General features: G+C 38.6%; 1 protein-coding gene across 4 annotated transcripts in view; it reads left to right on the plus strand.

Moving 5' to 3' along the window:
• The first annotated feature begins 762 nt into the window (after positions 1–762).
• Positions 763–18229, plus strand: part of LOC102233917 — a 56825-nt gene continuing 39358 nt past the window's right edge. For 2 of the 4 annotated variants that reach the window (XM_023335804.1, XM_023335807.1), the window contains exons 1-19: positions 763–1114; positions 1272–1322; positions 2168–2334; positions 2418–2488; positions 2714–2879; positions 3273–3410; positions 3888–4065; positions 5290–5417; positions 5705–5808; positions 6999–7164; positions 7245–7451; positions 7543–7695; positions 9195–9339; positions 9563–9721; positions 11270–11388; positions 11478–11672; positions 14416–14574; positions 15423–15607; positions 15688–15870. In XM_023335804.1, the coding sequence (XP_023191572.1) occupies positions 1051–1114; positions 1272–1322; positions 2168–2334; positions 2418–2488; positions 2714–2879; positions 3273–3410; positions 3888–4065; positions 5290–5417; positions 5705–5808; positions 6999–7164; positions 7245–7451; positions 7543–7695; positions 9195–9339; positions 9563–9721; positions 11270–11388; positions 11478–11672; positions 14416–14574; positions 15423–15607; positions 15688–15870 (2738 nt within the window). In that variant the 5' untranslated portion in view covers positions 763–1050. The remainder of the gene's footprint in view (positions 1115–1271; positions 1323–2167; positions 2335–2417; positions 2489–2713; positions 2880–3272; positions 3411–3887; positions 4066–5289; positions 5418–5704; positions 5809–6998; positions 7165–7244; positions 7452–7542; positions 7696–9194; positions 9340–9562; positions 9722–11269; positions 11389–11477; positions 11673–14415; positions 14575–15422; positions 15608–15687; positions 15871–18229) is intronic. The other 2 variants (XM_023335806.1, XM_023335805.1) reach the window with 2 other exon arrangements.

The following is an 18229-nucleotide window of genomic DNA, read 5'->3' on the forward strand; positions in this document are numbered from 1 at the left end:
AGTGATTGGAGGCCAAAAACATGAGAGTTTTGAAAACGAAAAAAATAACAAAACAACTTTTGTTATGATTTTTTTTCAGACTTAGCGTGCAGCATTTTGATTAAAAGAATAAGGTAGCTGTAGCCTACCTTATTCTTTGTAGGAAATGGATGTGTAAATTATTGTAGATCAAAACACAAACAAGGTTTTGCCTTGTTAAAAAGAATCTCAAATAAATAGATATTTTTGAGGCCGACTCTTTTCTATTTTCTTGGCCAAGAAAATAATTTTTTGTCTATTTTTATCAACAAAATACAGGATTTGGGTCACTCTTTCGTCAGGTTTTCCATCAGGATTGATGTAGCAGAGATTTATGGGATGTTATTTATTTCTGATTTAAACTTCTCTGCATCTTCCTCCAGTCTGCTGTGTTGTTTGGACTGCATGCTGTTTGTTCTCCAATTTTCTCTAACAAAGCCTGTGAGACCAGAAACAGAAGAGCTGGATTTACTGAGTGTAATTCCACACAGGTAGAATCTATTTGCTAACTATGAAACTCAAAAGCAATTGGTTAGACTGGAATTTATGTAGTATTTTTGTGTAAAGTGGAGCAAATGCTTGCAACAAATTCTGAAATGTCTCATTTTCCTTCCTCTTCCCAATTATCCACCATTTTCACATAAAATCCTAGTCAAATACATGAAAGTTCTGTGGTTGTAGCATGTCAAAATGTGGAAAAGTCAATGGATACTAGTACATTTACAAGCAGATGTGTGTTCCATATACTAAACCTACATTTTCTCTACATATGTGCCTCATGTGTCCAATTTGGCCACACATCTTCATGTGTTTTGAGTCTCGAGGCCTCGCCAATGATTGGCCTGTTGAGTGTTTGTAGCTTTTAGCTCGGGAGCTGCGTCTTGATTGGCTGCTTTGAGCAGGATGGGTCACAGTGGAAGTCCACACATACAAGCCCGGCCATTGAGTTAAGCGAACAGAGCTTGACTTTCATCCCTCATGTACATGTTGAGGTTGCCGAGGCTGCCGGACCTGCGCTGACTCTGGGTTGCTATGGCCGTGTCCGTGTTGCTGCTTGCTTATCCACGTGTTATTTTGATTTTTCTACTTCTTCATGGTAAGAGTTGAGATTTTTTAATTTCATGTTAATGTTTGTGGATAAATTTGAGATCATGACATGAGACGTGAGAGCGTTTATCATCACTACTGCTTACCTTAACGTTGAGTGTTTTCTTTTTGTTTGTTTTTGTTTTTCTATTGGACCTTATGTTTAGTAGGTGATTGTCTTCTGGTGGAGCCAGTCATCTGTGACACAAGTTGTCTCGGTGAGATATTTTTTTCTTGCACAGGATAAAGTTGTTTAAAATTGTTGCATGCAAATAGGGCTAAAAAAAATGGGATTAATTGATAACTGAAATAATCGTCAACTAATTTAGTGATCGATTAATCATTAAGTGGAGCATAGAGACTCTAAGGAAGGCCATTTGCTGAAAGAGCAACACTGTAATTGAGTTAAAACTGTACAAATACATATACATTTTGTAATGAAGATAAAAACTCTTTGTATGTAAAAATGTTCTACCCAGAACTCCTCAAGTAGCAAAAATTGAGCTCTGCCTGGCTCAAAATTGTAAAAAACAAAACAAAAATCCTACAGTTTAGCACCCTTTGCTATCCAAATATTAATCAATAAATCCAAAACGTAATTACCAGAGCAGTCCCACACTGTACTGATGACATTATTGATGTTAATTTGAGCAGAAAGGCCTGAACTTTTCACATGTTGATGTTAGAAGTGCTTTTTAGCTGCAGATGCAGCTTCATTAAAGGAAAGCAGTTTTATTGCATTTATTCAGCAAAATGTTTATTTTCATGTTTGAAAAATGAATTGAATTATTTGTTTATTTGCACTCTTGTGTATTTCTCATATTGCCTAAAACAGGCTTAAATGCTGAAATGAAAAATCTGCAGAATGTGTCAAGTTTTTATGCGATTAATCATCAGAAGAACTGATTAATTGTTAGAAGAATTGCTTAGTAAAATAATTGTTAACTTCAGCCTTACATGCAAACACACCAATAATGAAAAAAAGGGTATTTTTTTTCTTTTCCAAAAGTAGGAACTTATCACTTGATTTTTTAAAATTTTCTTTCTAATTCTACACCCCTAGCGTCTCAGAGCACTGACTTCTCCGCTCAGAAAGGTGTGAGATACACCTACAGGTACAGCGCGGCCATCAGCACCACCCTCCATGGCTCGGGTGGAGGCCGGAGTGGCCTGGCCCTGGAGTGCGTGGTGGACATCGAGGCGGTCTCCGACTGCCACCTAACCATGCAGGTCGGCTCTCGCTCAAAGCCGCTCTGAACCGGCTATCTAAAAGCATGTTGTGTTGTGGTTTCAAGTGTCTGCCTGTCCAACAGATAAGAAATTCCCAGATAAAGCGTATGTCCCCTCAGAGGGAACACTCTGTCCTGCATCTAAAAACTTTGAGGTAAAACCCTGTAAAGGTTTTTGTTTTTTTATTATTATTATTATTTTAACTCATAGTTGTGTCTGCGCTCTGTTTGCTGCAACCTTATACCCCCTTGGAATGCTTCAGCTACGATTCCTATTATAGGGATACTCTGTTCAGATGTGCCTCTTCTATTTGTTCTCTTGTCTTGGGAGGAGGATGAGGGGGAGGAAGATGGGCTCATCTGGTGTTTTTGTTTCCCAGGGAGTCACTGGAGAGAACGCGCCTCAAGTTCTCCCTCCAGGGGGGAAAGGTCACAGCCCTCTGCCTCCAGGAGGGGGAGCAGGTGTGGGCTCTCAACATTAAACGGGCTCTACTGAGCATGCTCCAGACCTCCCCCATGGTCGCCAAATTCAGAGAAGAGACAGAGGTGAGCGGACGGAGACGACATGAGTCTGAACTGATTCACGTTTTTACAAACTTCGCCACAGTTCACTGGGATTTGACAAATACCTATTTCTGTGGCCCTAAAACCAAACTACTAACGTATGTTTGTCTACATACGTACAAATATCTTATTACACTTGAAAGTTACTTACAAGTTACTTTTTAGCAAGATATAGAAGCTTGTCTTAAGTCAATAACTCCTTAATATTGATGAAAAGGTTCTAGCTCCACTGGCAAATTGTTTCACTTATGAAATGGGAAGAATGTCTTTTGTGAATTTATCTGCCAGTGGAACTAGCCCTTTTTCATCTATATTAATAAAATTACGTCTGTTGCGCTGTTCATTTAAAGGACTTGCACCGATGTTTTTCCTCAGACTGATGTTCATGGAACATGCACCAGCAGATACGAGAGGCGAGGACCAACACTGCTGAAGAGCAGAGATCTGAGGCAGTGCCAGCAGTCCAGGCTGGACCGCCTGTGGCCTCATTCAGTCACTCTGACCGAAGACACAGTGAGTTCCTCTGTCCGAAAGCACGACGGTATATTATTAGGGCCTTTGGAGATAGAAACAAAAGCAGTGAATATCTGCCAAAAAACTCATAGTTTGAGATTAATCTCAGAAGTTTTCTTGAAAAGAATTTGGTCATTTTTGAGTCTAAAAAGTTGAAATTTTGAGATTAGTCTCGGAAATTTATACGAAAGAAATGCGGTAGCTTCTGATTTTCAAAAGTTTAAAATTTTCAATATCTAAAATTTGTGGTAAAAAATCTTTGAGATTTTGTTCGTGGAAAATTACTTCCTTTTTTCCCATCTACGGCGACGTTAAAACATCGTCGTGCTGAACTAATTTCAACAAGTAATTTTATTTTTTCCGTTTGGGCTCGGGATGTAGAAAAACACTTAACTTTGTGACAACTCCAAATATAAAAGATTCGGTGTTACTTCAGATGTTTGTAATAGAATATGTCATGTGATTCCCTTGGTCTAGATGGTGGGGATGGAGCTACACTGTGTCCAGCGGCCTGGCCAGTCGATGGTGGAAGAAGTTAACTGTACTGAGGTTGTATCGTTGGCAACTTCCTTGACGCCATTAGGGCCTGTAAAGACAAAGAGTGTGTCCACGTTGCTCCTGCTCAAAACCCAGCCGGGAGCGTCAACCGGAGCAGGTCAGCATGACGATTCTACTTCCACTCCTTAGTACATTGGTGTCCAAACGTTTTGTCACAAGAGGAAAAATCATCAAGTCACATTTACTCATGGGCTAAAAGGAACAAAAAAGCAAAAATAAAATAAGTCCAATATTTTTGTAGAAAATGGGTGTTAATCATTGTTGATCTAAAGCTTGGAAAGGATTTTTTTTTTTTGCATATTTGCTGAATCAAAAGAAAAACATCTAATTTTCAAATTCTTTTGGGCTCAATTAACCAAATAAATTCTCAATTACAAAAACAGAATTTGGGTCACTTTCTTTCAAAGTTTGCTGCAACCAACGTTTACGTTTTATTAAAAGTCCTCTGGATAGACATGATTCTACTTCTTATAAAGGTTACAAAAAGATGAATACTTTGTGTTGTACATAAAGTAACAGTGTTATGTTTATCATCAAAGACATACCTGGAGTGTTGCTTTGATTCTTTCATGCATGTTTGACAAATCCTTTCATCTCCATGGCAACCATTCAGCTGTGCAAAACGCCTGGGTGGACCTAGCTCCGCCTTCGAGGACGAAGCTCCTCTTCTGAGCTGCAGTTTGTGAGCTTCCAAGCTTTCACCTCACAGAGCATCTCTCCTCAATCAGCTCCTTCAAACTAGCCAGCAGCAATTAGCAAACACCTGGTCGAACTGCACATCTGCTGAGATCATTATAGGAGCTACTTCTCAGTGAAATGCTGGTAAACCTGTTGACAGGTTGACAGAGGAGAGATGTTGTAATGACTTCCTGAAGGCAGAGTTTCAGAAAGAGCAGATAAAAAAAGAGACCTCTGTCTCTTTTCTAAAGAGTAGCCATTCAATGAAAAAAGTCAAATTTCCTATAAGTCATGTTTGATATATACTTACTGTATTACTTAATATTACTTAACTGTCCTATAAATTGACACGATGCGCCTGGAAAGCACATAACACTGCCCCCTCAACATTCTCCATTGTAAAACAAATGATGACAGTAATCATTTTTACCCTGATTGAAAATGAAAAGTCTCCATCTTCACCAACCACCTGCACTGGACGAGGCCAAATTTGTATGGTTCTTTAACTGGAGCTGGGGGCCACACAAAATCAGTCCAAGTGCCACAAATAACCCCCGAGCCGCACTTTGGACACAACCTGCCTTAATAGCAGTACTTCCTGACAGACATGCAGTCAGATCCACATATTCCTTTGCTCCATCAGAGTCCCTGAGTCCTGGTGTGTTCACTGACCTGCAGTTTGAGGATGAAGGCCCTTCGAGGCCGACAAGTCTCCAGGAAGTTGGTCGGACCGTCGCGTTGCTATGCAGCGTTGCCTCGGATCCACAGCTGGTAACCTACAGTCTGTTTTCATCCACCTTCATTTCTTCTGCTCCACACTGTTTATATTTAGCAGTGAAGGTGAATAAAGCAACATTGCTAACACTCTGCCAGATCACTGAGTGCATCTTTGTATTTGTGTGTCATGGTTCCCCCCTTGGGGCCCCAGAGTCTCCTGGGAAGGTAATCATACTCAGTCTGACGGTCTTTCAGACTGTATATTCATAAGGGATGTTTTATGTTTTCGGAACAAATGCTTAAACAACATAAATTTAACAATGTGTCTGATCTTCTTCTAGATTTCCCTGAACTTCCTGGAGCTGGTGTTCCAGCTCAAAGACATGACTCTTCCTCAACTCAAAACACTTTGGCAAGAATCTTCTTTCAAGTGCAGAAATGACTGGTCAGTTGGTCCATAACGGCTATATTCATGCATCTTGATCGGTGCTTTAGTTTAGAATCATTTCAGTGTCAAAAATGAGACATCAGCTGAAATCTACCAGTGATTAGGAAGCCATCTTGTCAGTGCAAATAAATATCAGCTAGTTCAGGCCAAACCAATGGCATATAAAATGTCAAATTGTGATGTGTTTATTGTATCAACTCATATATCTTATAAACTGTGATCTCACATCCAGTAAAGCTGGTCATGGGAAACTCAGGTGAAACATAATCAAGTTGTTCTGGTGTCATTACAAACACCAGAACAACTTGAGACTTTCTGAGTGAATGGAAAGCATCAGAACAATCTACTCATATTTGCTTCAGATATCAAATATGATATATTTCATAACTTATTCATTTCTGTGTTTTTGTCCTTCAAAAAAATCATTAACAGTATTAGCTGTGTGCATTACAAATGTGCACAAATCTTTGTCTATTTTCTGCTAATGTCGAAAAAACAAAACTTTGCAATTGCGGCGATTCCATTAAATAAGAAATGCAATAACAATCAAACGTGAATAAGTTTGTTCCTGCAAAAAATCATTAAGAATAATGGCAGTGACGGATATAAACAATATTTATAATTCAAGATCACTTATATTTGTATGTACCCCCTTATATTTGGTAATGGCTACATATCTGGCATTTTGGAAAAAATTGTAGTTGCCGATTTTACAGAAGAGGTATGGATTCAACACGTTCCAATGACACACAACATTTTATGAAACGTGTGATGCTGTGAGCTCTGGTGGAGCCAGAAAGAAAACAAACTATCATCCTCCATCTACTTCCTGTCATCTTCTTTGTCGTTTCTGCCAGTAGTAACATCTGGCTGTTGATCACGTGATTCCTGTGATGCAAAAAAAAAAAACGTGTTTCCATTGCAGTTCTGTGAAACACATCTACTTTGGTATGACCGAAAAACAACTTCATCCTAACATAAAAACTTTTTAGCGAAAAATGTGATTTTTGTTCTTTTAATTGCCGTGTTTGCCACAATCTAATATATTATTGTGATTTCAGTTTGCGCAATTTTCTGGTTAATGGAAACGCAGCCACTGTTTGAAGTTCACTGGTTCAAAACAGATTTTCTTACCTCAGAGGTTAAAGGTCATACAAATGGATACTGATGTTAGCTATTGTTGACAGGCAACCACTACTGGAGGCATTACCACCGTGTGGATCTGAAAACTGCATTCTGCTGCTGACTGAGCTGGTGCTGAATAATGAGCTGGAGGAAGGGCAGGTTAACTCTTTTCTGACCACCTTAGCCCTCATTCCGCACCCATCACCTCAGATCATTGGCTCCATCAACGTAGGACCTTTTCACCAAAAGCTGCTGAGTTCATTCATGCAATATTTCACTTAAAAACTGAGATATTGATTCTTTTTAAGGGCTTTTTGGCACGTCAAGAGCTACGGGCCAAAGCGATGCTGGCTGGATCATCTCTCATCTATCAGATGTGCCAAAGGTTTCAAGCTTCCTGCGGTGAAACGCCTCAGGTTGAGTTTTTCATGCAGACAATTCAGGAAACCCTGAATGCAGGGTGTGGGGAAAAGGAACCTCATCAAATCAGAGAGGTACGACGTCTTCAAGCTGAAGTCAGTGCTCTTCAATGCAAAAACCATGTCTTTGAAATGGATTGTAAAATATTTGGCTGCTCATTTGCAGATATAATTGTGTGTCTTCCAGCTTATTTATGCATTGAAATCCATTGGAAACAGTGGTGTGAATGCAGCGTACTTTATTCCTCTGTTGAGTCACTGCCTGCTGGGCCACCAAACTGAGCTGGAGCTCAAAGTTGCCGCAGTCAAAGCTTTCAGACGCTTTCCATGCTCAGCTGATGTGAGTTGATTCTTAAAACCAGTGGTGGGCAGTAATGGAGAACATTTACTTTAGTATTTTTTGAGTATCTTTTCTTTACTTGAGTATTTATTTTCTTGGGGAACTTATGACTTCGACGCCACTATATTTCAAAAATACAACAACATATCAGGGCTACTAGAGAAGAAAAGAAAAGTACATTTCTGCCAAACCTCAGAAATTGTTTAATTAATTTCTGAAATTTTCCAGAAAAACTAGGACATTTCATACTTTCAAAATTTGAACAGTTTTGACTTTTGAAAGACAGAAATGTCCTATAAAATTTCTGAGATTAATCTCAAAATGTTATTCTTTTCTATAAAATGTTTGACTTTTCAAACTCAGAAAATTCCAGATGTTTTTTTTGTATATATATATATATATATATATATATATATATATATATATATATATATATATATATATATATATATATATATATATATATATATATATATATATATATATATATATATATATATATACACACATTTCTGATTTTAATATCAAAATATCAGATTATTTTTCTTTAATAGAAAATTGAGGGTTTTTTTTTTCCTTCCGGATATTTACTCCTTTTTTAAATAATACGCCGTCTTACTTCCTTTTGGCTCATCATAGTTTTGTAGTCTGCTGTTGCTTTTTTTATTTACTGAAGTGCAATTGGCCACACGCTATGCTCCGGGAACCAATCACAGTCGCCGCTCACTGCTAATGTTTGGAATTAGGTCATCCTCGCCAACTGTCGCGCGCTGAGTTGCCGCTTTTATCCAAACGTAACTCAGCGATGGAGAGAAACTCAAGTGGACTAGATGACCGCATTTTAGCTCGTTGTTTGATGTTTGTAAGCTTCTCTGTCTAGTATGGCATTATTTATAGTTACCAATGTTGTTGTCTGTGGGAAAAAATAGTTTCTCCTGTTTTTATCCTTTTGGAGAGACGTTTTAAATATTTATTTATTCTGAAGTTTGTATAGGTGGGCTAGACGTTTAGCAGAGTGTTTTCGGATACATCATAAGGTGGTTTCAGCCAGTTAAAAGGTTCTGTAGAAGCATTATGAAAACAATCCCAGCAAAATCCTGCTATTGGAATATACAAATGGTGCTTTTGAAGACTTAGATATTTTCAAAAGTAAGTACTTTAAGTTGAGTACTTTTTTACTTGTAGTTGAGTAACATTTAACCATGACTGTCAACACTTTTACTGAAGTACTGCCGTTGAGTGCTTTGTCCACCACTGTCTAAAACCACAGTCAAGTCAGAACCAAGGTGTAAAAACTAGCAAACACTTTAAAATATAGTTTTTTCCCCAGTTAGATTAATTATGTATTCAGTGGCTTAATAGTCTAAGTTGGAATCCAACGAAAGCAATCCCCATTAAGGCATGTTTAAATGTAGTGATAATTGATTTGCTATGTGCGCTGGGTTGAGGTGAAGTGGTCAGATCGTAATCAGTTACTGACAGCGGTTTCCTTCTCTCAGCGGTCGGTGCTGTTGCAGCTGTACAGATGTTCCCGGGAGGATCCTGAGGTCAGGATGGCTGCATACCAGCAGCTCATGCTCTGCCCCGACCAGGAAGTGTTTGAAGTGGTGAAGACAACACTGAAGAACGAGACCTCCAGCCAAGGTCCAATCTGTGCTTGGACAGGATGCCCAGAATTTGTAGCACAAGTCTAAATAACAGTTAGGAGTTTAATATTGACTTTAAACATATCATAAATACTTGTTTTAAGTTGAGAATTTATTCAGATTAGTTTTTAGTGGAACTGTACAGGCAAGACAATTTCCTTGTACCTTTTTGCGTTATATTTTATTGGAAATAAGTTCCCTTTCTTCTTTTGTCTTTCCAGTGGGGTCCTTTGTGTGGAGTCATCTCACTAATATCCTGCGGAGTGAGGATCCTGTGAAGCAGACACTAATTCAGCTTCTGCCTGATGACATTATAAGCAGAGATTTTGAGGCAGAGTTTTGGAAATATTCCTCCTATTCAGATCATACTTTTGTTTCAGGTAAAAGGAGGGAGAGCATATTTATTGTGGATGCTAATCTTAGCATCATTGCTTTTACTACGGTCCCTTTTGGTTGCTTGTATTTGACATGTAACTCTTTCCCAAGTGTGACGTTAAGAAAAACACGGAAGGGTTGCAAAAGAGAGATACCGGGTACAAAAGGTCTCAGAGCTCGGTGACACACTGGCCGTCGCTAAAGTAGTGACAGCAAAGTCTGAAGCAGGAGATTGGAGACCCAACAGACCAGCAACCTACCCAGAGAATTAAAAGCTCTCCATAACAAACCTATTTAAAAACAATTACAACTGAAAAAAAAATTGATGAAAGTCTTTCAGTATCCAAGCAGACATTGTAAATTCGGGTCCAGTTCTGACTGTTATTGATACTTTGATGTTCAAAGCCAAAGTTCAGCTCTTCCTTTTCTCCAATTTTTCATCAAAAATCTGAACTGGTAAATGTTGCAGTGAGAGTTAGGGTTAGGTTAACCCTACCATTGGTGACCTTCAGCATTTTGGGCAATGCCATAAATGACAGCAGCCTCTGTCCCATTAGCTAAATGCTATATTACCATGTAAAATTCTGGCTTATAAAACTTGGAGATATATTAGCCAACAATCATTGCGATGTAAATATTGCACACATGAACATGATGATGATATGGTCGTAATATATTATGCAGCCTAACTCTTGTCCCATGGAGAAGTTTTGTAAAACGTTGCTGTAGTGAACGGAAGTAGTTTATAGTCTCACTTTCCACATATTTTGAGTTCATTATAAAACCTTGTTATAGAGAAAAATTCTTCATATACTATCCATGAACATCAGCAAATCATACTGACATGTGAGGCACAAAAGTAAAAGGTTTGGTGAAATAACACATTTTCCAAACAGAGGAATGTTTTGCTACAACCAACACTGATACTGACCAGGCTGGAGCCACCTGTGCCGCTACACGGCATGAAATGTGTTTCGTCCTTTTCCCTCAGCCTTGGATGGCTCCTTCCATTGAAGCGGATATTCTCAATGAACCCTCAGGTCGTGCAGACGTTTTCAAATTAAAAACATTTCAACTAAAAATTTAAAATTGTTTCAAATTAAAGGGGTGGAAAGTGTTTTAACGAGATCTTTGGTAAATAAGAGAAAAATCTGGCCTCGCTAAGTTTCACAAACCAGCCCGCTTTTCCTGTGTAGAATTTTTTTTGCAGAAGTAAGAGTGCTTACTCTATTCTTTTCTATATTTCTCAGGACCTCACATCCATGTTGCAAGGTTTCCGTTAACTTTTCTCTTTAAACCATTTAGCATTGTCTGATTTGTCAGTGTATAGGACTAGACTTTTCCTTTTAATGAAAAGTTCTTAAACAGAAAACAATGTTTAAAAATGACTTTCCTGCTTTAAATAAAGTGTAAAGCCAGTCCTGAATTCTTACTCTTAGCTTTTTCATGATTTGTACATTTTGTGATACTAAAAAAATGGTTTAGAAAAATAAAAGTCTTAAAAACTAGCAAGTGCCATTAACGGTGTATTGCCTGTTTCTTCTCCATTTCAGGCTTTGGGATAAAGAATCTAGAAACATCCATGATTTTCTCTCCGAAGTCCTTTCTGCCCAGAGCGATCTCGGCCAACCTGACGATGTATCTGCATGGCAGAGCGCACAACCTTCTGGAGGCGAGTTTCACAAGCAGCAGATTATTAAAAATCCGTAGCGATAAAGTAAACGTGACGTTGAGTGGGCCACGTTTTCTTTCTTCCTTCAGGTGGACGTAGATATGGAGAACTTTGAGCCACTTCTGAGGAGCGCTTTTGATCAGAAGACAGAGGGCGAGCCAACTGCTAAAAGTGAAAAACAAGAGACCAGAAGGAGGACAAGAAGAGCAGACGACGGAAACAGAAGAGAGAAAGAAACATGTTTGTCCAACACCGACGGTTATCTGAGCCAGGCCAGGGCCATGGTAGGAAACAGAGCTGATAAGTTCTGACGTTTAGATAGCAGACTCTGCAGGGAGCCAAGGAGGCTTTTAAAGCAGCACCAAATCCCTACAGCAATCGATCCACTTGGCGTCCCAAACTATTCAACTACTTATAATATCTGACAACGACAACCTGAGTTTTGTGATGATTTCATTTAAATGGAAAAAGCTATCAAAACTGACCTGACTCTATGTAGAAAAATAATTGTTTTTGATGTTAAATTAAAAAGTAAATGTAATTTTTAAAAAAAAGCTTTTGGTCCAGTCTCAAAGGGTACATCCAGGTCTAACTAGTGCCAGACCTTTAGAGCAAAGAAATCACTCAAATAGAACCCGTCTGAAAACATAAAGTAGGCTAGGAGATCAGGGCCCAGTGTAAAGAAATTCTAAAGCAGAAAAGAAACAAAGTCATCAACATCTGTCAGTCTGGAAAAGGTTAAAAGGCATCAGATTATTCTGAGGCATGACTTCGGGAGTCCAGCAAATGAAGTGTGATCTATTATCTATGAATGGAGAAAACATGGAACAGTGAAGAACCTCCCATGGAGAGGTCGACCTTCCAAAATTAGACATCATGGATTCATCCAGAGAAAACAACAGAATCTGGAACATCTAAAGCATTACAGTCGTCCCTCGTCACAGTTAAGGTCAATGTTCATAACTCAACATTGATAAATATAAGAGACTGGAAAGCACTTTTGACTAATAATAACATTTTTAAAAAATCATGAAGAAAATGTCTGACAAAAACCTCAGGAGCTTAAAACAAGAAAGTAGATAATGCTTTTTAGAGGCTTGCTAAAAAGTTTGGATCCGATGGGGCTTGACCTTAAAGGGTCAGTATTATGTTAAATTGACTTTTTTTTAGCTTTACATCATGTTATAATGTTACACCCTAATCAAAAACATATCTGAAATCCTGCTTTGATTCTTTCATATCTTTGATTCTTTGAGAAATCCTTTAATATCCCGTGGCAACCAGCTGTGCAAAGCGCCTTTAAATAGGCCGTTCATGAAAACCCCCAATGTGGCTGAAACAAAACAAAGAAAAACAACAAAACGTCTAACAGTCATACTCACAGCAGTGCACCATCCTCTGTCTGCCTTGAGAGTTCTATCACACATTCCCTCCACTCTTTGTAAAACATTAACAAGATTATTGTGGACGGCAGGTTGCATGAGACGTTGCTCTCTCAGTTAAAAAGCCTGCTTCGAGAACAGATGAAACCAACTGATATATATTTTTTCTTAAAATAACAAGGAGTTGTCCTTTAAAAAATAATAAAAATATCGCCATTCTCCTAATCACATAGTGTAAATATTGTGGTGCCAGTATCACAGGCTGTTCTGCAGCAGGATGGGCATGGTTGTAAAGGAATGATAGATTTTGCATCATGCCAGCCAGCAAATGCTAAAGAGAAACTGTCAGGACATCTGTCTGACGTTCATCTCGAGAGAAAATGGGTCAGGCAGCAAAACAATGACCCCAAGCATTACAAGTCATTCAACCAAAGAATGGCCGTAGAAGAATAAAGTTAATGTTGTGGAATGGCCAAGTCAAAGACCAACGTCCTGACCTCAATCCAGCAGAAACATGGTGGAAGGACCAGATGGGAGCTGGTCATAGGAGAACTCCTGTTAAGAGTCTGGAGTTAATTCATCCGCCAAGATGACGGGTTGGGCCAACCAGCGGTGCCCAGAGAGCCAGAGGCAAAGATTCCTTTAGCAGTTTGTTTTAACAGACACACTGCCAAAAAAAAACTTTGAAACATTCTGTATATGTTTTAATTCAGTATTTCTATTTAGAAATTAAGAAGAGTTTAACAATGAGCAATAGAAACATCCAGCCATCCGTCGTCTATACCCAGTCATCCTTGTCGGGTTGCGGCCTGGGTTCTGGTTCTCATCTCCAGTGGTCATTGGGCGAGAGGTGTGGTTCATCCTGGACAGGTTGCCAGCTCATTGCAGGGCAACATGGACACACACTGGTCAAACAACCGCTAATGCTATTTTGACATTAGCATTAGAGCTATCTCTAAACACACACAAACTCATGTCTCAGTAATTTATAAAGACCAGTTAACCTAACAAATATTTTTTTTACTGTGGGAGGAACCCGGAGTAACTGGTGAGAACATACAAACTCCATGCAGACAGATGGCAAACTGAGATTCAAACCCGTTTGAATCTCAATTTGCCGCTTGGCAACAGTGCAACTAACCGTGCTACCGTGCAACAGAAAAAGAAACACAAATTAGGAATTTATTTTTAATTAAGGCATGAAACACTACTGAAATAATCATAAACTATTAAATAATTTGTTACTGTTTTCTGATTCTGTGGCATTCCAATTTTTTTTTTATCCCTGCCAAAACCATAAAAGAGGAGCTTAAGGGTCAGGAAGCTTCACTTGTTAGCTATTTTAACATGAGTATTAGCGCTGTTTCTAAACTAGCTACATCTGGAGTCAAACTTACTGCATTTTTGGTCCAACACAAGAACCTATTTTTACTTGGTCCACATATTGATTCATAACACCAAATAATAAAACCCATCCAAACATATCAGCCTGTTCACAATGAATGAACAGAACAGAATCAACTCTTCAGCAGTGAAGCAAATCAAAATGTTAGAAATGTTAGAAATGAACATTTCTAACTAAGAGATTTATAACATTTCTGCAGGTTTTTGATGCATTTATGTTTGTTTTTTTATGTGTTTGCAGTTGTTTGAAAGAAGGAGAGCAGACGAGGAAAGGCCGAGGTGTCGGGTTTCTGTGAAGATCTTCGGGAACGAGCTCAGTGTGTTCACATGTGATGACGTCCGTGACCAAATCCATCAGGGTTCCCTCAGTCTGGCTGGGCTGGCTGTGAAACTGCTCAAGGTAACATCCAGCTTATAGGGATGAAAATTAAAATTTTTTTTGTTATAACCTCCATCAAAAATAATCATATTTTTTTCCAGATGAAATTGAGATAAAAAGTAAATAAAAAAAAATAATAATACAAATACGAACCTAAGCTCTTCTATATAGGCCGATCATTGTGTTAATGCTAATAACAATGAGATGGAAACAGTTGAAAGAAGATGCAACCCATTAAGATTTAACGTATAGTAACTAGTGAGACATTATCTTTGCATAAATTGCGTATCTTATTTATGATCTTTGGCTGTTCAAACTTTATTGTTATTTTTTCAAAACACAAAACTCAATATTTGTCTGTTTATTGCGAAGATATAAATTCATATTATTTCCACTTGCCTCTACAGAGTAACTGGAGCTTCTGTAATGACTCCTAAAGTTTTTGGCTAAACATGATAAACAACAAACTATTATTTCTTTTTCTTTTTTTTTATTAGTTATTACAAAAGGTGTTTTTAGCAGCTTTTGCACAACAAAATAACATGGACAGTACCAGTAATATTTGTTTACATCTATTTTTCTTGTCATTATGTTAGGAAAATATGATTTTTCTGCATCATTTTCCACTCATATTTGCATCCTGTCAAAGAAAAACTCAGCCATCCTCTTTTAGCAAAAGTGTTATGTTATGACTTTACTCAACTACATTTTCTGTAAACTCAGTCGACCAGCGACTACAATGCCAACAAGTTGATTGAATCGTCAGTAAAACTATTTCAGTCGAAGACAACGACCGATACTGATACTCCTAGGTCTGTTTGCAGCCCATCACCCCCACCGTTTTTCCTTCCTTCTGCTTTGTCCTGCAGGGTCATGAGGTTCATCTGAGCCACAGGGGTGTGCTGATGGCTGAGGAGCTGCGATTGCCCTCCCTGTCTGGCGTCCCCATCAACTTAGGCGTCAATATGACCTCTCTCCTTTCACTGCACCTGAAAGGCAGCGTTAACTACAGGGACATTTCGCACTTCTCCCTGAATGGATACGTCCGTCCCAAGTAGTGCTGAGTTTACAGTCTTAACAGTGGCCACATGGTTAGTCTATCAGCAGAGTGTAACTGGTTGTCTTTGTTCCCAGTGCTTATGTGGGCTTGTCAGCCAGGATGGGGGTGGACGGTGCTCCGGGTCAGGCCGCGGTTGAATGGCTCGCCGAGCTCAGGAGCTCCCCCAGCCTGGATGGGAGCTTCCAACTGCAAGAGGGCCGGGAAGTCCGAGTCACCCTGAACACACCACAGGACTTCATGGACGTTATCTCTCTCAGGTAAGCGTTGGTATTTAATGGCGGTGTAGGCTAACTTTTCTTATTTGAGCCAACTTTATTTGGGTTTGCTTTTGTCATTTAGGTTAAAAATAAATAAATCTTAAGTCGTATGTGTAAGTCTAAGTGTTTATTTATCCAACTTGTCTCATCTCTCTCCCCCCCCAAAAAACGACATCTGATTGGATGTTTTCTCTCCACTGCTATCTGGTTTTCTTCAAAGCGCATGGCAGAAATTCAGTTTTTGTCATGAGGTTTTATTTAGTGTTGATCTTGTTTTCATTCTGGAAAAAGAAGTAAATTGATTAAAACTTTGACCAAAATCCTTCTTGACAAAATGAACACTGTGCCACATTATTATTCATTTACTTTTGAGTTGGTCCCCCTTTTGGCAGCAAAACAGCCCAAACACACTTAAGCACTGAGCTCACAAGTCATTTGAAGTCCTGCTGTGATATCTGACACCAAGCTGTCAGTGGCAGATCCTTAGAAAATTGTAATTTGGGTCTCCAATGGTTTGAATACAGTTAGTCCCCTACTTTATCAAACTACAATGAATAAATTCCTAACCATTTAAATGGTTAGAAAATTACACACTTTGATGTGAATTAAACTAATAAACTATAAGAGAAGGAAAACAATAATCCTCAATACATCAATAAAAGAGATTTTGAGTGTTTATAAAACTCCCTACTATGATCTAAATAAACAAGTCTAGTGAGTCATTCCCATGGCAACAGATGTGACATATTCATAAAGCAAACACTTCATTCTAGCCAGCTAAATAATAATTTTGCTAGGCTAGCTAGCTGAACAAAAAAACCCTAACAAAATAAGACATTACACCTCCACTTATCCAGCCCACATCGTCAATAATCACCTTAATTCTTTGATCACTTTTCTTCCCCTGTTTACTTTTCCTTCTGTTTTTCCGGGCCACTAAATTTCTTTAGATGCCATGTATCCAGTTTACTTTTCTTGCTAATGGCGGCTCGCTAGGCCACCTCATGTATGACAGTGTAGTCCAATAATACGACCTAACACTAATGACCAAATAATGGCCTCATAATGGTAAAAAATAAAATAAAATAAAACAGTCACAGGTAATCTTTGCAATTTGTTTTATTTAAATTCTACTATTTGTTTTTCAAGCATGAAAAACTAATTTATTACATACATGTAACAAATATATGAGGCGGCTTTAGATAAAGACAGGAGATTTTTATGTTCCTGAGATGAGGTGAACATGCAGATTTGGGGCCCCCTGCTGGGTAAGGGCCCTAACCAGTGGAGATGTGTCAAGATGTCACAACTCTCGTCAAGCTTGTTTGTGCTGTAAAAACACACTTAATGAAATAACAGAAATATAAAGAAGCTGTTGTATGAAACATGCTGACAGTCTCTTTGTAATTAGATAATCTGTGCCTCTACTTGTGGCATCAGCCTTCTTCTAGTTGCGCAATCTGTTGGGATAGCAGCATCACAGGCATCATTAAGAAAAGATTTGAAAGACAGATCTGGAATGCTAGCTTGGACACAGAGATGTGGGCAGTACTACCAGTGTGACTTGCAGCATACCCTCTTCATAAGATATTGCTTGATGACTCGACGTGTCTCATGTACGCTCTAGCTCCTTTTAGAACATCTTTTGTTTTAGGATCTACAAATGTCCCTTATTCCCTTTGATCAGCTGGAAAGTCCCAACAACACAAAATAGGAAATTGAAATGGATCCAAAAATACAGTGTTTCCCATCTTCCTTGGGAGTAGAAATAAAACAGTAACCACAAACTGTATTAGAACTTACAGTTTAATGCACTGTAAGGGCCATTATGGGATCATGGAACCAGTGGTCTAGTTGTACGCTGAGGATGGAAGATGACAACTTTACCTCTGTGTAGACACATCCGAAATTTCGTGCATGCGCACAACCCTCTGGAGCTTGTATGACGTGAGAGGGCAAAGATTTCGTTAAGAAAAAGAAACCTGGAGATGTAGCTATTATTAATTTAGTGCAGTGCGAAACAGCAAAAGGAAAAATAAAGCAGAAAACACTTTGAAGAACAACTCAAAACCTCTTATATTCTTTTTTCTCACTGTCTGTGTTAAACACAGTCCTGTTGCCATTGCAACTGACTGACACCAGCTCCACTAGTGCATCAGGATTCAACATGTTAAGATTGTCAAAGTCAAGCCAGGATAACTAACCTACTCCCCTCTCCGTCACTACTTTTGTTTTTTTTTATTAAAACTTTTTTCTGACCTTGATATCTAGTGCTCATAATGTTGACAATTAATTTCACACCACTGCATTGCTTTTTCCTTCATGTATCACACGTACATTTAATATTTAGCGAGTGACG

Source organism: Xiphophorus maculatus, chromosome 6 (assembly GCF_002775205.1).
Source record: "Xiphophorus maculatus strain JP 163 A chromosome 6, X_maculatus-5.0-male, whole genome shotgun sequence".
NCBI classification, from domain to species: domain Eukaryota; kingdom Metazoa; phylum Chordata; class Actinopteri; order Cyprinodontiformes; family Poeciliidae; genus Xiphophorus; species Xiphophorus maculatus.